At 30.2% G+C, this 23,904-nt stretch overlaps 3 protein-coding genes across 6 annotated transcripts; 2 read left to right on the top strand and 1 right to left on the bottom strand.

The window, feature by feature from the left end:
* Positions 1-924: 924 nt before the first annotated feature.
* On the top strand, positions 925-3,539 carry LOC109173113 (heavy metal-associated isoprenylated plant protein 47-like). Its single transcript, XM_019322367.1, has 3 exons — positions 925-982; positions 1,081-1,159; positions 3,207-3,539. Exons 1-3 carry the CDS (start codon positions 977-979, stop codon positions 3,350-3,352), a joined length of 231 nt encoding a protein of 76 aa, XP_019177912.1. The 5' UTR covers positions 925-976; the 3' UTR covers positions 3,353-3,539.
* An 8,592-nt stretch (positions 3,540-12,131) lies between these two features.
* LOC109173110 (heavy metal-associated isoprenylated plant protein 16-like) lies at positions 12,132-16,781 on the top strand. The gene is made up of 3 exons (XM_019322366.1): positions 12,132-12,191; positions 12,275-12,353; positions 16,368-16,781. The coding sequence occupies exons 1-3, from the start codon at positions 12,186-12,188 to the stop codon at positions 16,709-16,711; spliced, it is 429 nt and encodes a 142-aa protein (XP_019177911.1). The 5' UTR covers positions 12,132-12,185; the 3' UTR covers positions 16,712-16,781.
* A 2,824-nt stretch (positions 16,782-19,605) lies between these two features.
* On the bottom strand, positions 19,606-23,640 carry LOC109173015. Of its 4 annotated transcripts, XR_002052833.1 has the most exons (4): positions 23,306-23,640; positions 22,396-22,994; positions 20,077-20,646; positions 19,606-19,793 (listed from the first exon to the last, which is right to left on the bottom strand). XR_002052833.1 is itself a non-coding variant. In XM_019322269.1 (3 exons), the coding sequence occupies exons 1-3, from the start codon at positions 23,340-23,342 to the stop codon at positions 20,197-20,199; spliced, it is 1,086 nt and encodes a 361-aa protein (XP_019177814.1). In that variant the 5' UTR covers positions 23,343-23,640; the 3' UTR covers positions 19,983-20,196. The 4 variants fall into 4 exon arrangements, 3 of the variants coding, with proteins under 3 accessions (XP_019177814.1, XP_019177815.1, XP_019177816.1); XM_019322269.1 differs by lacking the exon at positions 19,606-19,793 and having other exon boundaries at positions 19,983-20,646; XM_019322270.1 differs by lacking the exon at positions 19,606-19,793 and having other exon boundaries at positions 19,983-20,646; positions 22,396-22,976.
* Positions 23,641-23,904: the final 264 nt, after the last annotated feature.

Here is a 23,904-nt window from a genome sequence, read left to right as displayed (position 1 = left end):
TTTTTTTTTTAAAATTATTATATCAAATATTTAAACTTTAAAGATAAAATAAAAGCATAAAAATAATTTTGGGCTTGCACTTAATTTTACCAAAAATAAGTTTACTATGTATCTTTAAAAAATTATAATAAGAATCAAATCCCACGTAGTTCTCTTACATTTTTTGTTGTAGTATTTTTTTAAGTCATTGACTCCCCGGCTCCTTCAATAGCATTGTTCAATTTTATTTTCTTTTTCGGTTTAGATTTTATCAAACTGAAACTGGAGATTCCAGCCAATTCTGAACCGGAACTGAAATCGTCCTTCTAGTTCGATTCGAACCGAACCGTGATCATCCCTAAACCTTATATGGCATAATAAGCTATTAAAGTAATAATTGAGTTTTTGTTTGCCTTGTCTTCAATATCTTTATTTATGTAATTCTTTTTTTCTTATATATATAAACGTTGTTGATATTTATAACGTTATCATTTATACTATCATCAATATGCCATTGGGTATGGCATATTTTGCGCAAGAGTGCCCATTAGCTAGTCTATATAGTAAGTGTATATAAATAGTCCGCACATGCTTAGCTCAATAGTTCAGTGGACAGTATTTGGGAGAAGAGACCAAGGTTTGAACCTCGGCGGCGGCAGTGTGGGAATTATGTCCAAAGTGAGCAGATTCCTTGTGTACACCGACATTTGGCCCTGTCCGCTGAACCATTGAGTTACCGTGATTTACATCATCTCAAATGCTTTGTCGGACCGGGGTTGGGAATTCAACCTTTTGGGAGAAGCATGTATATAAATACCATCAAGCTCAAGCGTTTGGAAGTTGAGTCCTCGGGTTGTTGAACCCTCCCCAACTTAATCGTCATTAATTAGACGTTTTCAAGCATATATACAATACTCTTTATATATAAATTAAGCAATGCTTAACCCAGGCCAAAAGCTCCAAGTCCCACCTCAAAAACTCGAAAATAACGAAGAATATGAAGGTATGTGGGTCTAAGTCGTCTTCCATAAACAAGATTAAGGATGTGTCAATTATAAACTAAGTATGTATAAATGTATAATTAAGGTCTTTACTTTGCAGCAAAAGATTACTATCAGTTTGCCGGTAAACACCGAGAGATGCCGGGCTAAAGCCATGAAAATTGCAGCCGGTGTAGGAGGTAACTTGTCCTTTTTCTAGATGCAATACAATTTCGTGTGTTTCATGTTATGCTGATGTGGTTTCCATTTCTAATTTTCTTTATATACATGGTGCCAAATATTTGAGAAATGCATATTACTTCTTTTTTTTTTTTAAATGTTTCATACTTTCATTACATCCTATGCTAACTTTAGTATTTTTTTTTTTTTGAAGTATTAATAATTGTTTAGAAGATATTATTTGTTCTATATTTTCTCAAACATTCTCAGCTTAAAAAATCTAAACTCCCACTACCGGAGTTTGAACCTATAACAATCCATTTGAAATGGTAACCGGATGTCATCACATTACATGGTAGTTGGCATGCTATTTTTATTTTATTCATCTACAAAATTATTAAACATATATCAACTTTATTAAATTAAATGTGTTAAAATAAGATCATATATATATATATATATATATATATATATATATATATATATATATATATATATATGCTTAGGATCTTGTGAGAACATTACCATAGGAGATAAATAAGAACCAATCACAGCCTTACATCAGTAAAAATTTGACGGATTTAATCAGATTTTTTAAAAAAATGTAGTTGCATTTTCGTAATTATCATCAACTCCACTATGCAAACTTGAACACTTAAATATTTAATCTTTAACAACTAAATATGCAAACTTGGTAAATTTTATAAAATCAACGAAAAAGCTAAAAGTTTAAATCTAAATCGTAAATGCTAGACTTTAAGCAGTGAAAAGTTAACTACTAAACCAAATAAAACAAAAAACTAAGTCATAAACTCTAAAATCAGAAACCTAAGTGCAATGCACTTTTGCATTTTTGCATTGGATAACGTGTTGGATTCAACCCGATGCACTTTTGGTCCAACCCGAACCAATCGATGAGTCAAAACAATATGATTAACGTAGTCAACTGTAATGTCAAGAGAAACAGTTAATATGAGAGAGCAGGTGGAACCGTTACACTTAACGGAGAATTACTACACTTATTAAGGTGTGTGCTACAGTTATTAAGGAGTCATTGCACTTATTAGGAACATATTTGTGTTTGTATTAAGTGTGGAGCCATTGTACTAAGAATAGGCGATGGCCAATATAAATACTTGGCTCCTATAGGAGACACGTTCAAATCTTGTATTCAAACTTTTAGCAATCCTACTAGTTTGTTTACTCATTTCCATAAATATATTCCGCTAACCTTATTACTATCAATATCCTTGAGTGCACATTATATCCAGGGGCGGACCCAGTGTGGGGGCAGCGGGGGCAGCTGCCCCCACTCCCCCCACCCCACCCCTTTATATATATGTATGTATATCTATACATATATAGCATGAAATATTATATAAAACCTATATTTATGTTGAATATCAATACTTTGGGTGGCTTAGTTGGTTGAATTTTAAATTTTATGTTATGAAAGACTTATGTCATGGGTTCAAATCTCATTAGCAACACTTTTAATTATCTTCTCTCTTTCATTTCCTTACAACAAAAATTAAATATTTTTAGTTTACTTTTTATGAATCATTTAATTAACAAATTAAATGCTCTTTTAGTCTAGTTTTTATAAATCATTTAATTAATATAGTATACAAGTTTATAATATACTTTAATTTATTGTATTTGAATTAATTTAGAAAAATGGATCTAATTAAAAGAAATTAAAATTTAAAAGTATTTATGAATATATTGTTATTCAAATTATTTTATCTAATTGATTATGTTTCATATTTTCTCATAAATATATTGTTATTTATAATGTATTTTGTATTTAACCTTATTATGATTGTTTGATATTTTGTCATTGACATTTCTAACATCATTTAATATTCGCCCCAATTCAGATGATTTTATGGATCCGCCACTGATTATATCATTGTTGAGTGTACTTTATATCGTTGCTAAGTGCACTCTAAAGATAAACATAACTAGGAAATTCTAAAATGAATATCTATAGAAACTTAAAAAAAAAAAAAAAAAACCATTAACTGTCACACCTGCTCACATGGATGGATGCATGCATGCATGCAGGAGTGAAATCGGTGGGCATTGAAGAGGAGAAAAACCACTTGGTAGTGAAAGGAGAAGGGATTGATTCCATCAAGTTGATGAAAGGCATCAAGAAGAGATTCAAATGCGCCAACATTCACACCATTGAAAAGGAGGAGAAGAAGTAAAAAAAGGACTGTTGTAGTGACGACAAAGACAAATGAACAGCTAGCACTAAAATGTATGCAAACTGTGCATGCTAGCTAGCTATATAATGTTACCGTTGCTGCGGTAGTTCTTCAAACTTACGGGTCAATATATCGTGGACCGTGGTGTACGTGCACCGGGATTAAAAACGGCACCGTTTCTTTAAATAAAAAAGCGGCACACCGTTACAGTTAACGGAGTGTGTATTTTTTGTGTATTAATTACTAACTGAAACTACAGTGTATCTAAACTAACACTGTCACCAGGACTATGTGGTCTAATGGTATCCGGGTTGGACTTCCATTTGGAAGGTTGTAAGTTCAAGCCTCAGTGGAGGCGTTATTAGCTCTTTGTGTTTCAGTAGGTTGAGAAAGTATATGAACAGATACTACACTAACACTGTCTCACGTATTATTTTTATATTATTAAGTGAAACTGCAATTGAAATGAAATAAAACTGTAATCATCAAATTATGCACCGCGGTACATGATATAATTTGCCCAAACTTACATTGCCAATGCCCAAACTTACATTGCCATTGTTGATATGATGCAAGCCACAAGAAGATTGAATCGTGTACGCAAGTCACCGGTGCACAAGAGTCTATATACTTCACAATTCAAATTCCTTCAAAAAAATATTTGTATTTATACTAGTGCAAACTCACTTTCCATTTAAATGTGTGACAAAAGTTTCTTCTAAACCTTAATTTTTACCTTTATTTTCCAATTCAAATGTACCTATCTTGATAATCAATTTTTCATTTACATTATTATCAGCGTACAATATATCAATCAATCATTATTGCGTGGACTATAAGCTGTGTGAATAACCACGGTCAAAAAACACATAAAGTACATACTGATAGTAGTTGTAGTTGTAGTTGTAGTAGTAGTAGAAGTTGTTGTAGTTGTACTATTACTATTACTATTACTATTACTATTACTATTAGACTTAATCAACAACTTGGTCCCTCAATTATTAGCAAACTGTCAATGTAGTTCCTCAATCGCTTATTCATCGATTTGGTCCCCGAAAACAATTATTTTTAGTCGATTTAGTCCCTCCAGCCATCGATTTGGTCCCCAAAAACAATTATTTTTAGTCGATTTAGTCCCTCCGGTCACCGACGGAAGACGGCCTGAGGGACTAAATCGACTAAAAATAACTGTTTTCGGGGACCAAATCGATGAATAAGCAATTGAGGGGCTACATTGACAGTTCGCTAATAATTGAGGGACCAAATTGTTCATTAACTCTTATTATTATTATTATTATTACTAGTATTTGCACCCGTGCGATGCACGGAATGAATATGTTGTAATATATTAAGAATATATGAATCGATATATAATTATTTAAATTAGAACATCAAATATTATATAGTGCACTTAAAGATATGATTTGAATCGTTTATATATTTTGATGTTATCATTGCTTGAATTTGTGCACATAATTGCTCAAATTAATAGCTAATGTCTAGATGTACGGATGCGGTCTTATAATTTTGAAGAGTTTTTATATCATTGTTTAGTATTTTCATACATTAGGTAAATGTGCTCGTTCTCTAACAACTCAGTTATAGAAATGAATTGCTATCCATATTCATTTGTATGGAAGATATATTTTTTTGTCTAGATATATAGCAATTTTTTCATTTAAAAAAAAAATTAATATCACCGATTATATTTACACATTATTGAAACCTCTTTGTAGACGACATTGGTAGTGACAACACAATCTTGTTCATCTTCGTCTAGAGCTAACATCTTCTCCATCAGGACGGGTTACTTGGGTGAAAATATATAATGGTAGAATATCACTCAATTAGTTATCCTTTTATATTTTCAGTCAATTCGTAATATCAGATTCATTTTCAGTCAATTATTCTTTTTTTTTTTTTAATTTTCAATCAATTAGAATATCAAATGCAGTGATATTTTTACCTAACTTCGGTTCCATTTTTAATTGATGATCTATATATTATTATTGAAATATTTCCGTTCCATTTTTAATTTACCTTTACTATTGTTTAAAATATGCATTTACTATTGATAATGTAGAATATTATTATTGGAATATTTTCCTCCAATTTTTAATTTTCATTCCATTTTTAATTAAAATGCAATGATCTTACCATTTTTTTAGTCAATTATAGATCATTTTTTATTTGCAGTCAATTATTAATATTCATTTCCTTTTATATTTTCAGTCAATTAGTAATATTGGATTCATTTTCAGTTAATTATTCTTTTTTATTTCCAATCAATTAGTCAATTAGAATAAAGATGCAGTGATATTTTTACCTAATTTTCGTTCCATTTTAATTTGATGATGTAAAATATTATTAATGAAATATTTTTGTTCCATTTTTAATTTATCTTTACTATTTTTAAAAATATGTCTTTACTATTTGATGATGTAAAATATTATTATTAAAATATTTCCTTTCCATTTTTAATTTTCCTTTACTTCTAACCCAAAAAAAAAAAAAAAAAAAAAAAAAAAAAAAGACTTTGGACTTCTCAATATTTGCCCACATTGATTTTTTTTTTTTTTTGGTAAATCCAGGGTTTCCACCGTTGGACACAGTGACTAATCTCCTCGCTAAATTGTAAGCACCTCTTTTGGATGGGACAGCTGGCTTAGAGATTTAAGACTGCTCCATTCCCAAATCCAAGAATCGAACCCTTGACCTTTGGTCAAGGATGGATGAGTTCCTTATACTCAACCACACCCTTTAGGTTACTTGCCTACATTGATGGGCAAGCAATTATGTTTGTAAGAGGAGCATTGCTCCTCTTTTCAAACATTTTCAATGTGAGATCAAAATGATCCCACATCATTTACAAAGGGAGCCCGTGACTCCCTTTTGTCTTCTCCTTATTTTTTTTAAATTTTAATTTTATTTTGTATATTGGTTTGGATTATTATTATTATTATTATTATTATTATTATTATTATTATTATTATTATTATTATTATTGACAAATTCGTCATTTTAACAATTTATCTTTAATCAAAACACCAAAAATATTATTTAATAACTAAGTAATTTGCTCCAAACTGCTAAAATCTAAAACAACACATATATTTTGAGTTAATCTTTCCTAACCCCCAATAATAAATAATAATAAATAATAAATAAAACTAAATTATTATTATTATTATTATTATTATTATTATTATTATTATTATAAATGTTTGTATATCGTTTTGTTTGGATATATATATATTCATAATTTTTGAATTTCATATTCACAATTATTAAATCTCTATATTCATAATTACATAACAATATGTTTATAATAATGCTCACAACACTATGTTTATAATTATAGAACTATATATTCAAATTATAGAACTATATATTCATAATTATGAACAATTTTTGAACTGTGTCTACTTTGCAAGGTGGACACGGTGCCACAGCATAATTTGTCGAGTCAATAATACTAAAAAAAAAAAAAAATCTTTGGACTTCTCAATACTTGTCCACATTGATGGGCAAGCAATTATATGTTTGTAAGAGAAGCAATGATCCTCTTATATAGAGGAGCTCTTCAATGTGGGATCGAAATGATCCACATCATTTACAAAGGGAAGCCACCTTTGCGTTCTTCTTATTTTTTTTTTTTAATTTTAATTTTAATTTGTATATGGTTTTGTTTGGATTATTATTATTATTATTATTATTATTATTATTATTATTATTATTATTATTATTATTTATGAATTAATAGATTTTATTTAATTTCCATTTGAGATTTACTTACCAAATAAGCTTTACTACAAAAGTTTGGGAGGGAAAATGAATTAGGATGATTTTGTTTTTAATTATATATAGATATAGATAAATTGATTCTATTTCATTTTTTAAGCAAAATCTTCCTTAAAGATTAATAGTAAAATAAAGCTAACTTATTAATAACCGATTCTATTACATTTTTTTAGGCAGAATTTTTCTTAAAGATTAATAGTAAAATAAGGTTAAATTATTAATAATCAATTCTATTCAATTTTTTATGCAAAATCTTTCCTAAAAGATTAATAGTATCTTAATGATTCTTTTTCTTATACTGCTTATTGATTCTTTTCCATTTTTCAGAGTGTAGAAAAAATTCACATGACTAACATTTTCTTCCATTCGTTTCTATTTTTCCATATTATTATTAATTTCCTTCCCAATATTATTCTATATTGTTTTGGCGTACGACTTCCTTCAATTCATTTCTATTTTTTCATATTATTATTAATTGTTTAGGCGGGAACTTGTAAATGATGATATTGTTTTTATTAATTAATAGAGAATATGGATTACCAATTAAAATTAAAGTTTTTATTATAATTGAACAATAATATTACCAATTATTATTTGAAGATTTTGTAAAACAGTAAGTAAAATTGTATTACGAATAGGAAAATATATGTACTTTAATTTTAATTTAAATTATTAATAATTAATTCTATTTTATTTTTTAACAAAATCTTCCTTAAAGATTAATAGTAAAATAAAGCTAAATTATTAATAACCGATTCTATTACATTTTTTACGCAGAATTTTTCTTAAAGATTAATATAGTAAAATTAAGCTAAATTATTAATAACCGATTTTATTAATTTTTATGCAGAATTTTTCATAAAAATTAATAGTAAAATAAGACTAAATTAGTAATAACCAATTCGTTTGTTATTTTTTACGCAAAATCTTTCGTAAAAGATTAATTGTAAAATATCTTAATGATTATTTTCCTTATACTGCTTATTGATTTTTTTTCATTTTTTCAGAGTGTAGAAAACATTCACATGAATAATATTTCCTTCCATTATTTTCCATACTTCCATATTATTATTAATTTTCTTTCCAATATTATTATTAATTGTTTGGGGGTACGACTTCCTTCCATTCTTTTTTATTTTTTCATATTATTATTAATTGTTTAGGCGGGAGCTTGTAAAGGATGATTTGTTTTTATTAATTAATATAGAATATAAATATAGATTAATATAGAATATACATTACCAATTGAAATAAGTTTTTTTTTTTAAATATTATATTGAACAATAATATTACTAATTATTATTATTATTATTATTATTATTATTATTATTATTATTATTATTATTATTATTATTATTATTAGGAATAAGGGTCAAATAGGCCATCGAACTGCACACAATAAAACAATTAGGCCACTGAACTTAAAAAACCAACAATTAGGTCCCTAAACTAATCAATTTCAAACAATTTTTTCAATTAGAAGGTTTCCAACAGGTCATCCTTCCAAATTAATTATTTTTTAAAATTTAAATTTTAAAAATTAATTATTTAAATTAAAAAAAAAAAAAAAAAAAAAAAACTGGTTCCAGGATTCCAGTTTTTTTTTTTTTTTTTAATTTAATAGGTTAAACAAACACTCTACTCAAGTTGTGATATATATATATATATATATATATATATATATATATATATATATATATTAATTAATTATAAAAATGTTGTAAAATGAACTCTGCTTGGTAAAAAAAAACATAGAAACTTGAATGGCATGTACAAATCTCGAAGTCAACATACCAACTCTAAGTTTTAGAAAATCTTACAAAATTATCAAAATTACCGTCTTTATCATCCTCGATCGCATCTCTACAATCTTCCATAAAAACTAAACCAACAGAGTTCTGTTACAAATGCTCTTCCTCCTCAATTTCCTTTTGTTGAAGCAAAGCCTTCTTAAGTATCTTCAAACTCATACCAGATGATATAAATTGCAAAACATATTGAAGTACGTGAGAATATAGTTAGAAAAATATAAAAAATTCATACAAAAAGAAAGCAGAGAAATGAGTCTGAGATTCTTTGATTGAAGAAGTCATTGTATTTATAGGTAGAAAATACTAATTCAAAAGGAAAGTATAATAATTTATTTATTTAAGGGAAAATATAATAATTTATTTATTTAAGGTAACAACAACATTATTATTATTATTATTATTATTATTATTATTATTATTATTTATTTTCCATTTGACATTTACTTACCAAATATGTTTTACTACAAAAGTTTTGGGGGGAAAATTTGTTAGGAGGATTTTACTTTTATATATATATAGATAGATTATTATTATTATTATTATTATTATTATTATTATTATTATTATTATTATTATTATTATTGTTGTTGTTGTTGTTGTTGTTGTTGTTGTTGTTATTGTTATTATTGTTATTATTGTTATTGTTTATTGTTTATTGTTATTGTTATTGTTATTACCACACGCACATTGCTCGAATAATCCTATGCCCAATGTGTAGTTTTAATTTAGTGTTTCAGAATTTATCAAAGTATCATTCAGTATCCTGGCGTATATCAATGCAAGATTATCAAAGTTTTCATAAAATAAATATTTCAAAAATGCATAATTATGACCTGTGACAGAAATGTTGGATTAACTGGTGCGGGTAATAACAGTTTTAGAAGGAAGCACTCTCACTGGATAGTACCCCTAAGCATAGTTTTTACAACATAAAACCCTATTAATTGGCGTGATTCATGCTTCTGCTTGTTGCCACTCCCGCCGTAAATGAATTCTTGATTTGATTTAGTCTCTCGGTGTGCTTCACTGCAATTTTAGTATCTTGGCGCGGTGCACCTTGAAAAATAGAACCAAATCCTCCTTCCCTAAAAAGACAATGATAATAGGCATAGTTTCTCATCTGTGTTGAATATATATTGTAAATTAAGTGTACCGTTTCATCAATGCCCAATGCATGATTCTAATTAATTAACCAAAGTTAATGTTACATTTTATATTGCATTTTTTTAAACAACCATCAAAGCGAACTATTATTGCGAAATCAAATCACGAATAAAATGAGGGATATCTGTGCCCCACACCTCCCGACCAATATACCAAGAAGCTCTGGCTAGAGAGAGCGCAATCACATTAGGCATTAGCTATTATATTGTATTTTTTTTAATATACTCTAACATATTCATAGTATATGTTTAACAATTATGTCAATTTTGATTGGGATGGTTCAAACCTAAGACCTTCCTTATGAAAACAATAAGTTAAGAAATAAGAATAATAAATAAACAATGAGTAAGTTAAGAAATAAGAATAATAAATAGTTAAAGGAATATTCAGTAGGTTTGTATTTGAATGCTACTGACTCTATTACATTGTAGTATCTATTCAAATATACTTTCTCAACCTAATGAAGCACAAAAAGTCAACAACCTTGCACTGAGGCTTGATCTCATGACCTCCCACATGGGAGAGGTCACTAAATGCCATCAGGCTTGTGGGGGATTAGGATTAGTCCGGTAAAAATGTGATTGCCTAAATTTTGAAAAAATAAAATAAAGTAAATGAACCTAGAGACTATAAATTCCAATCATCAACAAATTTGATTGATCAATACCAGTTGAATTCCTCTTGACAACGTCAAACGGTAGTTGTTGTAGCACATATTTACACGTATAAAAAAGGGAAAATTTTATTTTATTTTTAGAGTGAAGGAGTAAAGTTCTCACCAAACTTAAATCATTGATCTACCATTCCTTCCTAAGAATAATATTAGATGGAAATCTACATAAATATAAAATCACAAATATAATATAATATAACAAAAAAAAAAAAAAAAAAAAAACGTAGTAAATAAATTAGATTAGAAGAGACATTGCAAGAAAACCATTTGGAATCAGTTGAGTCGTCCGGTTGTTAAACCTGCAGCATACCCCACCATTAGATTACTAATTTATATATGTTGCCCGCACCGGCTTAGTTCACTAGATAAAAAAAAAATAGACAAAAAAATAGTTATAAATACAGCATAATTGATCAGTTAGCATGCAGTATTTAAGAGAAGAGACCAAGGTTTGAACCTCGATAGCGGTAGTGTGAGGATTATGTCCAAATTAAAGTGGGCAGATCCTTTGTGCGTACTGACATTTGCCCCCTGTCTGATAAACCATTGAGTAACCGTGATTTACATTCTCCCAAATATTCTCTCGAACCGGGTGCGGAGGGCTCTTGGAGTTGGGATTCAATCTTTTGGGAAAAAAAAGTTTATAAATGTTTAATTTATGAACGTTTTAGTATTTTTGTGTTCTCAATTTCAGTTTAAATTTGTACTCAGATGGCATGTAGTGACTCTCCCATATGGGAGGTCATGAGATCCTCTTTGTGCTACAACAGGTTAAGAAAGTATAAATGAACAGATACTACAATGTAATAGAGTCAGTAGCTTTCAAGAAAAAAAATTAAGTTCAGAAGAAATAACTTTTATGTTTCCATTCGCTGAAAGACCAAAACATCCAAAATCTTACTAAATTGAAAATATGTTTTGCAACTTAATTTTGACAGTAAGGAATCACCATAAATATTTGAGAAACCAAAGATAATTTTTCCCCTAATTATATTAATCTCTATTAAATTTGATTCAAACATGATGCACATTTAACAAAAATATAATTGACATTATGATTTAATATTACTCGATCTATATTTAGTTTTTTTTTTCATGATATGTTAATTGAAAATTAAAATTGACTTTACTATTTAATTCAATAATATATAGTTTGTAAGTAGAGTAAAAATAAAAATATTTGGAGTATTTAATTTGTACTTGACAACAAATAATTTAAACATAGTATGTATATAATGAACATTATATTATAGTATTAGGTTCACTTTGTGATCTCCGTACATGTATATAAATATATCTCATTTCTCCTATATAAACATCTCAAAATCTTCTCAGAACCTAATTTCTGGTGTCAGAACTCAGACGCTGGAAGGGTATTTTGAGCATGAAGGTATGCATTTTTGCAATTAATTAATTATTAACAATTGAATGGTTTTGGTTTTATTTGTATTTTCTTTAATTTATAATTTGCAGAAAAAGATTATTATCAGTTTGCCTGTAAGCACAGATAAATGTCGAGCTCTGGCCATGAAAATTGCAGTGTCTACAAAAGGTAATAATACATAAATTCACTTTTGTTGATGCAAAACAATATGGTATGCTTTCTCGGAAATACAAAATTAATCATAGCTATTACACTGATTTTAAAGTTTTTTTTTTTCTTAGAAAATTTATCTGCAAATTGGAATGATGAAAGAAATATGATGAGATATCATGTTTAATTTTAATTTGATGCTTTTAGATTGATGAGTATTCTGCAAATCAACTTAGATTGTTCATAGTTAATTTGTTCAAATCAAGAAAGTTAATAATTAATTTTCATAAAAAGTAAAATTTAGAAATTTATAATTATTAAGTCAATTATCTGATCATTTACTAAAAATTGTCTGGAATTTTTATTAACTTAATGCCTTATGTGGTGGTAAAATTGGTTTTAATAGAAAATGAGTCACTAGTATGTAGAGGTGGTCAAAGTTCGGGCCCGACCGATCTTGGGGTTAGGCTAGCATAGACTAGGATTGGCCCTAATTTATTTGGGTTGTTCTCGTGCCGGGCCCAGCCCGAATCGGTCCCGTGCCTTTTGTGGGCCGGTTTAGGGCTAGGTTCGGGATTTTTATTATTTATTTCCTTTTGTTATATATATATATATATATATATATATATAATAATTATGATTTTTTTGTTTGAAATAATATTTGATACAATAATGCTAATTAATATTTTTTAAAAATAATATTTGAACCATTCATTTTAATTAAAACTTAATAATATTTTCTAATATTTTAAATGTCATTTTATTTTTTAAACTACGATGTCTTTTTATTTTAAAATCATGCTATTTCATGTTTGTGCACACAATATTTTAAAGTTAGGTTTTGTGTTTGTTTTTGTTTATATTGTATCTAAGTCATTTAGCACAATTTCTAATCGGTTTAACAAAATCACTCAAACTTGAAGTCATCCTTCTTGAACATATAAACTTAGAACATGGGTACAATATATAATATGCAATAATTGACAATTAACAGGTAAATGTAAGGTTTCAAGTAAAAAATCTATAAACCTAGTATTGGAAGAAGCATTATTTAAAAGGACTTGAAAACACTTTATTTTTTAATTCAAACTCATACGGGCCAAAGTTCGGGCCAAGGCCGTGCCTAGCCCGGCTAGGGGCTTGGGCCATGCCTGAACGCTGTCCTAGGTCGGTTTCGAGATGCGCCCCGGGCTTGTTTTTAATAGGACTTGGATCAGCCTTGTACAAGTCGGTCCCGGTCTGGGCTAAGCCCGACCTAGGCCCGGTGAAGCCCATGCCTGATTTTTTCCGGGTTGATTCAGGGCTGGTTCAGTCCTAAACCTACCCGTGGCCACCTCTAGTCACTAGCCTCTACTACAGAAATATCTAAAGATGTATATACGTAACCTAAGAACATCCTTAATGATTACAAATAGTTGTGCGGTGAGTCTTCTATAAGATGAGTCAGGTCAACATAGTAATTTAAATTGTCGTTACTTATAAGAGAAAATATAATATTTTTAAATCAAAATATAATATTTAGTGATTAAACAGTTAATTATGAGAGAAAGTGTAATAATCCTTACAAAGAAAAATGTGATACTTTTGATGAAAATGTAATACTTTCAAATCAAAATATGTATCAATGGTTGAAGAGTTATGAAAAGAATTATAATATTTATGAAAAACTTGATTTGCCTCACAGATGAGGATCGGTGTGATAGTATCACAGTATCATAAGACATTTTTCCATAGTTGTGACTTTAAAATCTTTTATATCATTACTCAATATCTTGATCTCATTCATATATCTAAATAAATATATTCTTTCCTAATAATCATAAATATTAGTGGGATCTATTCAGGACCAATCTTGAAAAAAAAAAAAATAAGATCCTTGCGAAAATTCAATATGGACCATTTTTTTTTATATAATTGTAAATACATAAAATAAACAATTTAAAACTTTATATCAAAAAATATATACAAATGATAAGAATTTATCATTCAAAATTTTTCATATCTACCAAAATTTCGATGTCAATAAGCCCCAAAACTCAATTCTTAAGATGTATGGGTATGTCCAGCTTTCTAAGTTTTTAACCTTTCTTTACTCTTTTTTTTTTTAACTCTATTACAATGCAGTATCTGTTCATAATTACTTTTTCAACCTACTAAAACACAGAAATTTCGGGCTACAAGGTCCTTGGTTCTTTACTCCTTGTTTCCTTTTGAGTTTTGAATTTTACATACTACCCACTAGTAGAGATCTCAATATTAACCCAAAATCAATGGACTAACTCAATAAATTAAAGGGTCAAGAAATTTTATCTCAATAAGTCTGAAACTGATAAACTTGATGTCTAAATGGGTTAGCCCGAAGTTCAGTGGGCTAGTCTAAAAGCTCGAGATATTTAAGGCTATCTTTTTTGTTTTACAAGTAATATGATGTGGAACAAAATATATATGTAATTATATGTAAGCTCATCTTTAATAATTTTTATTTAATTTGTAACTAAAATTTTAATAAATTTATTACAAAATAAAATATTTTTATGAAAACAAATAATGAAAAATTAAAAAAAAATTATATTATAGTGTAAATATATTAATTATTACCAGGACTATGTGGTCTAATGGTACCCGGGTTGGACTTCCATTTGGAAGATTATGAGTTCGAGCCTCAGTGGAGGCGTTATTGGTTCTTTGTGTTTCAGTAGGTTGAGAAAGTATATGAATAGATACTACAATGTAATAGAATCAGTAACTTTCAAAAAAATATTAATTATTTTAGTTGATGTTTATATTGATTGAATGATGTATAAGTTTATATACATTAGTGTTTATGCGCTAGTTTATTAAAATTGAAAGTTTAAAATGTTAATTTAAAAATGTCAAAGTTTTAGTTGAGCACGCCAACCAAGGTTGTAGGGTTAAGGCCAAGAATTTTAAACACGACCAAAAAAAACTTATAAGTCTGAAGCGATAAGCCCAATAGGACTAGCATGAAACTGAACGAGCTGGCTCGATTGACATCTCTACCCACAGGCCACAACACACACAATATAATAATTATATCATGAATCATGGTACATATAACAACATCCACTCAAGAAATTCTTTTTTTTTTTCCAACTTAAATTTATTTTTCTCTTTTTATATACAAATAAAATTAATTTATAAAAAACATATCATTAAAAAGCTCTAATTGAAACTCAATTTACAAGGGCATGATCAAATGAGAATAGAGTCCTCTTTTAAAAAGTGAGGACTGGTCTCAGCCGTTCATCAGGTTCATCAATGGTTAATGATTTTAATTAAAAAAAAAAAGATATGGGTTCAATTTTATAATTATTGAAAACTTTTCAAAACAATGTTCATTTTATAATTATTGCAAACTTGAAAGTTTAGTAATGGTAAAATTCTAGCCTTTGACTTCTCAAGATGGAAAGTGTGTGTATGTATATATATATATATATATATATATATATATATATATATATATATATATATATATAGGGGTAGGATCAAATGACTAATCTCACTTGTTCATCATGTTTCATCAATAGTTGAAGGTTTAGTAAAAAATACATGGTCAATTTTATAATTATTGAAAACTTTTAAAAATGTTATTCATTTTATAATTATTGCAAACTTAAAAATTTAGTAATAGTAAGATCTTAGCCTTTTATTTCTCAAGATGGATGGTGTAGATGTGTCCACACGCACACACATTGCACACAACTCATGCTTAATATGCATACATGACTAATTATGCACACAACACATGCTTCATATGCACACGCCAATATTGAATTCTCCAACTAATCTTATCCGTAAATTTATTTTTTAATGCACTATGTTAATTCTTATGTACTCCTGGGGAGGGTGGTTCTCACATGATCACTAATATATATATATATATATATATATATATATATATATATATATAACACATACATTACATTGGAATTGAAGTTTTAGAGTTCAACATGTCTGTAGAATTATGGACAATGTATATGCATGGACAATAAGGTATTTTGATGGACGCAGGAGTGAAATCGGTGGATATTGTAGAAGAGAAAAACCACTTGGTAGTGAATGGAGAAGGGATTGATTCGTATATTCTGATGAAAAGACTAAACAAGAAATTCAGGTGCGCTGAAATTCTAACAATTGAAGAAGTGAAATCCAAGGACAAAGACGACAAGGACAAGGATAAAGAGAAGAAGAAGAAAGATGACAAAGACGACAAAGACGATGAGAAAAAGAAAGAAAAATGCAAAATATGCCCAATTTGCTGCAAACCATACCCGTGTTATTGCAGACCTTATCCGCCATATCCGGTTTACCAACCCGTTTATGACACCTATTCACAAGGCTGCTCCATTGTGTGAGTCAAACCTAGCTAGCTAATGGGTTGCATTTCTAGTCCTTCAAATAATTATATATGGTTAAGGCAAAAAGTTGTGTCGCTCAAATGTAATATTTATATTGAAAAATGTTATATATATATATTTTTTTTTATTACAAAGGAAGGGGGATACCCATATATATATATATATAGGGATGAGTTTTAGTGCAGAGATAGCTTTTTGTATGGTTATATGGTTAACACAAAAACAATGCACCATAAGTATTAAAATGACGTACCTTAAATACACATACCACGTACTTTAAGCACGCAAACAAAGCACCTTAAGAACATAAATCACACACCTTAAGCATTAAAATGACGCACCTTAAGTACACAAACCACACACTTAAAGTTTTAAAATGGCGCACCTTAAGTTTCCACAACTGACTGACGCACCTTAAACATACAAATCACGCACCTTAAGAAGTAAAATCATGCACATAAAGCTTTAGGCCGACGCACCTTAACTTTCAACAACTAACACACCTTAAGCACACAAACCATGCACCTTAAGAGGGAAAACCACGTACGCACCTAAAGCTTTAGATTGATGCACTTACTTTTTCAACAATTGACGCACCTTAAGCCACACAGTAAAAAAACCATGCACCTTAAGCACAAAACTCATGCACCTTAAGAAGGAAAATCACGCACCTTAAGCAGAAAAATCACGCACCTTAAATTTGCCCTAGATGCAATGACCAAATTGCCACCACATTTTTTTAATCATTGTTAATCCATGACGTTGATTTAGGCAAGATCAATGGCTCAGATTTAACCACACAACCGCACGGAAACTGAATTATATATATATATATATATATATATATATATATATATATCAAGGTTGCAAAACACGATAGGAGCCCCCTAGGTGCCGAGGGGGCGCCTAGGCGTCGATATTTTTTTTTAAATGTAAAAAAAAAATTAAAAATTATCAAAATTCACTAATAACATAAGGTTCTTATCTTTTTTCTTACAAAATATTTATTTAAGTGGCTATAAAATTGTTTGAAATATTGTTGAAACCATCAAAATACATTAAAAAAAAAAAAAACTAAAAGTAAGAGCTAAAGAAGCATTATTTTGAGAAATTGGTGGGGCAAACCGCCTATGGCTGTTTGCGGTGGGTAAATCTCGATAAAATACGCGATTTGAAAAAAAAAAAAAAATTGTCCAAAACGGACAAAGGAGTCAAAAGTTATGCCTTCACAAAGTTTTTAACCAAAACCCTAGAAAGAGATATTTTTTAGGAATTGTGCGGGAAGTTAAAGTTCAGGATTTTATTTTTATATATAGTATAGATATAGATTAGAATAGGAATGATATTACACTATTTTATAATATTAGAATATTAATTTTAACCTAGAATTATACTACGAATAGGAAAACAGAAAACAATATATTTTATTAGAAAGAGATATTTGTTAGGAATTGGACGGGAAATTAAAGTTCAAAATTTTGTTTTTATATATAGTATAGATTATAATAGGAATTGTATTACACTATTTTATAATATTAGAATATGAATTTTAACCTATAATTGTAGTATGAATAGAAAAGTAGAAAACAATATATTTTTATCAGAAAGAAAGATTTTTTAGGAATTGGGCGGAAAGTTAAAGTTTAGAATTTTGTTTTTATATATAGTAGTATAGAGTATAGATATAGATTAGAATAGGAATTATATTACACTATTTTATAATATTACAATATGAATTTTAACCTAGAATTATAGTACGAATAGGAAAGTAGAAAACAACATATTTTTATCGGAAAGAGAGATTTTTTAGGAATTGGCCTGGAAATTAAAGTTTAGGATTTTGTTTTTATATATATATAGTATAGAGTATGGCAAATTATGCTGTGCATCCGTATGCACCATGCATGGTGCATACGGATGCAAAAACGACGTCGTTTTAATAAAACGCGCGTCTCTCCTTAAAAAAAAAATCAGGTTCGATTCCCAGCAACAACATATGAACTAAAATTCCATAATCGATGAACTATAATTTCATAATCGATGAACTATAATTCCATAATCTAATCGATGAACTAAAAATTCCAGAATGAATGAACTAAAATTCCATAATCTATATACTAAAATTTCAAAATCGATGAACTACAATTCCATAATCGATGAACTATAATTCCATAATCAATGAACTATAATTTCATAATCTATGAACTAAAATTCCAGAATGAATGAACAATATAATGTTGTTGCTGGAAATCGAACCTGAATTTTTTTTAAAGGGGAGACGCGCGTTTTTTAATAAAACAACGTCGTTTTGGCATCGATGCACAACATAACTATCCATAGAGTATAGATATAGATTAGAATAGGAATTATATTACACTATTTTATAATATATTAGAATATGAATTTTAACCTAGAATTATACCATACTACGAATAGAAAAGCAAAAAACAATATATTTTATTAGAAAGAGATATTTTTTAGGAATTGGACGGGAAGTTAAAGTTCAGGATTTTGTTTTTATATATAGTATAGATTCATTCTATATACCAAACGTGTTGTAAGAGATGGGTTGTCGTATTAAAATTGACTTAATGGGCTTATCACTAGATATTTGAGAGGTTAAACATAAATTATTTTTAATCATAAAATGAACTTAATAAAATCACTTAGATGAGGGTGTGGGGCTAGCCGCCTCTACAGAAGACTATGAATAGTCTTTTGAAAGCAATTACAGTATCCTAAGATTTTGTGGTCATTACTTGTTTTTGTTGCAGAACTTGCACAAACTCTAAGGTGATACACATGTCACTTACTCTAAATTTCTCACCTAAAAATTCAAGATTCATTCAACCACTTGATAAGATAATACGTTGTCACTGCATGTTAATTCGAATATTCTAAATACTAGTACTCAAGTGTCAAGCTTTGCACTACTTAATCAATATTTTTCTCCTCTGCATTTAGAGGGGGACTTTTAGATGCATGCAATTATGCCAAGGATGTTTCAAAGTCAAAAGTCATACCTATTGCATGACTTGCATATTCACGAATTAGATGATTTCTTGTTTAAGAGCACCCTCATCAGCTATGCATTTTACACGTTTTTTGAAATACCATTAGGAGAGAGAAGAAAGCCAAAAAAAAAAAAAGACCAACACGCGCTAGGCTAGGCGCCTGCGTCTCCAACACGCGAAGAAAAGCATTATGCTTTGTTTCTATTTCTCAATCAATGGACCCCACAAAAGCTTTGCACTTGCAGAAGAAAAATACACCAAAAACCCCATCTCCCATTTGTGCAAAAACTACACACTTGGTTTTTACTATTCCAAAAACCACAAAAAATGCATTGGTGTAGATGCTCTAATTTGAGATCTATGCAAAAAATTCTTCTTTGCTGCTTGAGAATTTCATGGTCTGCTGCAAGCTAAGAATCTAATCTTCTGGGTTGACACTTTGATGATGGCTCCATTAAACAGCATTTGCTAAACCTTTTCAGCACCTTTTCCAGCTTCCTCTTTATCATTCCTTGAGTTGTCTGCATTATGCTCAATCTGCAACAATGTAGCATCTTTACCTTCAGGAATGCTGGCAGTTTCTCCCGTTTTCTGTTTTTTCTCAGCCATTGGAACATCTAGTGTGGCATCAAGGTTAAGTGGTTTGTGTTCCTCGGGGAAACCACCAGTTCTTAAACTCTTCCCATTCCCCTGTGCTGTCAAAGCAACCTCCATAGACTTGTGTTTGTGTTTCCTTCCTTTTAGGTGTGAGTTCAGGTCACGCTCACTTGTCACACTAACCTGGCAAAGTGCACAACCCCACCCATTTTTAATTTTCTTCTTTGGGACTCCATTTGTTGGGAGATCACTGCTTCTAACCGCTTCTGCTGCCATTTCTTCCCTCCGCTTCACTCCTGAGAGATTTACATTAGGCTTAGCCTATAACAATGCACAATCAGCTATTCATTAGTATTTAATACGCTTGGGACAAAGTGCATAACAAAGGTAATGTATGTAATTTTGACCATGAAATCGATACCTATTCAGCTACTCACTTCTTTCATAGGAAAAAGACATAAAAGAAACAATAAGGGAAAAACTTGCTAATGCTATAATAAGAAAATTACTATATTTAAGAGTGTTGTCTTTCAGATCTGTCTGTGATGTAGCAAGAACCCCCCCTCCATTTGTCATTACTCCCTTTTATAGGTGAGACCTAGAGGGGCAAAATACGTAAATTCCCTTTCTGGAGCTCCAGGTAGGCTTGTGTCGAATTTATCTTTACGGGCTAATTTTCATGGGCTTGTAGATTACTCGGGCTATTGGATCAATTGGGCTAATTCTAATCCTCTGTCTTACAGATATTACAAAGCCACTTGCATCAGTATACACTCATAACTTCTAGGGAAGCTAAACTCCTAAACTTCACCCAATGAATTCAGAATAATCATTTCAACAGAGAATACAGTGGAGCCTTCTGCTCCTAACAAATCTGGATCCTGAAGAAGATAATCTTAAACATTTAACACCACTATACCAAACAAAGAATAGGCTGATAAGAAATCTTCTCAAACAAGTGCTTCTTATTCACAAAAATTATAATAACTCAGATTGCACAACAACATCCAATATCCTTAAGTGACTATTTACCTCTTAATTTTGGTGCTACCTCCATTTTCTATTAAAAGATGTTCAGAACTCTAATCTAATAATAAATGCCTATTTCATATATTTTGATGATCCAGAACTATAAAATGTACGAATAAATAAAAACTAGAACTATAAAACCATCAGCTTGAACTAAGATAAGTGCAAATTGTCTCAGTGAAAAGAGTAGCTTATAGATAAAGATAATGAACGAAAAACTGCTTTAACCATTGGCCATCACCCTTTGCTATGGACAGAACATTTTAGGCCTAACCCCAATGGAACTAAGGAAGAAAGGACTGTAACTTAAAGCACAAGAAGGAAAGGGAGCAGTGTTGAGGGCAAATCAGGAGCTAGGAAGAACCGTCACCAAATCATTTCCATCCATCAAAATTGAATAGCCCATGGGCATGCCATTCTTTGGAGAGCAACTGTTAATTTCAGAAATCTACAACTAAACATGCAGAGGTAAGATCTTCAAAGAAGATATAGATGCAGAATATACACATCACATCATACTTAAATCAAAAACAAAAAATAAAAACAGTAGTATTTCATGAGAACCTATATTCAAGATAACTATATATAGCAACCAGGAAAAATATAATTACTTAGCATGTCACAAAACTCAAATACATTTTAACAAAAAAGAAATTTAAATCAATCAAAGATATTTGCAATTGAAAGATTCAACATCAACTACTATACATTCAGAGATATGGTATTGACAGTTCAACACACAAACTTATAAGCATCTCTGAACTGAATATTTAAACAATAAATCTCAATCATTACAAGAATTTCACTCAAGTAGCAAAGGATAAAATAAAACAAGAAGCTCCAATATTAAAGTACAGTAACAAAAATGCATTGCCAGATAGATTAAATCCATTAAAGAAGAGATGCTTAACCATTAAACATCAATCACAATACTTCTACTCTATAAAGAAATTATTGACACTTCATTGAATGCTAAATTCACATGTGGATGGACAAGCATCAGATCAGAGACTTAAAGAAGAATGCACAAGGCATAGTTACCAGCAATTTGTCGTTCTCTTTGTCATGCTCAGTGGTGGCGCCCACCCCTGAAATGTTTAGTTCCTTACTCATCTGCTCAGGGTTAGAGGGAGGCTTCGGCTTCAACTCCAAAATTCGAGATTGTACACCATGGTTCTTAGAAGGCATCTCTGAGACCATTGGTGTCACACTCCGTTGTTCAAAAGGTACCTCTGAACTGCTTAATTCAACCCTTCGCTCCTTAAATGGCACCATCTCAACATAACCAAATTCACGACTTGCAGGCATTCCAGCACTTGAAATCCCCAAACCCAGCCTCTCACCAGACGGCATTACCATTCTTTCCTGAACCTGCTGCGGCTGTTGTTCCAGAGGTGGGAACCTAGGTTCAAACCCCATCAAGAATCCTCCAGAAGAAGAAGGAGGTAACCTCCCAACCCTTGGCATCATAGGCTCCCTCCTTAGTTCAGCATTCAAGATCCTTACTCGATCAATCTCTTCTGCTATAATTCTTCTTCTGATCCCTTCCTTTTCATCCTCTACCAGAAGTGCCTCACGCATATCCATTGGGCTCTGGAAATGACCGTAGGTGCGCCCAAAATCCGGGCACAAGTAGCCAACTGAGAAAACAAGTACGAAATTCAAATCAAAGTTTTAAAAACTATACTAAAATCCTACTTTTTTTCTTTTTAAATTCTAAAAAATTAAAGATTTTGAAGTAGGTCATTTCAATGGAAACTATTACATAAGAAGTTAAGAACTGCCCATGCTACTCTTCTTCCCGTTGTAAGAAAGGGATTACTGAATTTCATAGTTTCATATATACGTAAGTTTGTGAGTGAATATAAATATATACATAAATACAGTACGAATCCTTTTCTGTTTTCAATTCCAAAAATAAAAATAAAAACTTTGAGAGAAGTTACAGAACCTCTGAGAGAAAGTTGGAGAGCGATGGTGTTGTACATGCACCGGAGGCGGATGATCGATCAGTTCACCGATACTTGTAGGACATAACGGCTGTCTATCTAAATATACAGATGATACGTATACACAAGTTGGTGTGGAAAGGAAAAGAGTTGAAGTGTAGAGAGAGAAGGAAGGGTTCTGGAAATTGGAACGCCTTAGGGTTTTGGAAATTGGAAAGATAGTAGAGTGTAAAGAGAGAAGGAGGGGGAGTATATTGGGCGCTATGGAGAGCTACAGCCTAAAGCCTACAGCCTACAGAAATACAGAATGCAGATGACAGTCATGGCGTTTTGAGGCATTTGATTGGACGTTAATTCAAATATTCTCATTTTCTTTTTCAAATGTTGTAATGCAAATATTCTCTCCTTGTTTTTTTTAAGGGGGCGTTTGGTTCAGGTTATATAACATAACCAAGGGAATGTGACATTCCAAAGCTCACATTCCGGTGTTTGGTTCATATTATCTTAGGGAATCTGACATTCCCAAGGAATGTCATATTCCCTCCACATAGGATTTTGAAGGGAATGTGATTCCCTTCAAAATCTTAGGTAATGTAAGATA

Source organism: Ipomoea nil, unplaced genomic scaffold (assembly GCF_001879475.1).
Source record: "Ipomoea nil cultivar Tokyo-kokei standard unplaced genomic scaffold, Asagao_1.1 scaffold0465, whole genome shotgun sequence".
In the NCBI taxonomy this organism is placed as follows: Eukaryota; Viridiplantae; Streptophyta; class Magnoliopsida; order Solanales; family Convolvulaceae; genus Ipomoea; species Ipomoea nil.
The sequence above is the reverse complement of the archived record's forward strand: the minus strand, read 5'-3'. Positions and strand labels throughout refer to the sequence as shown.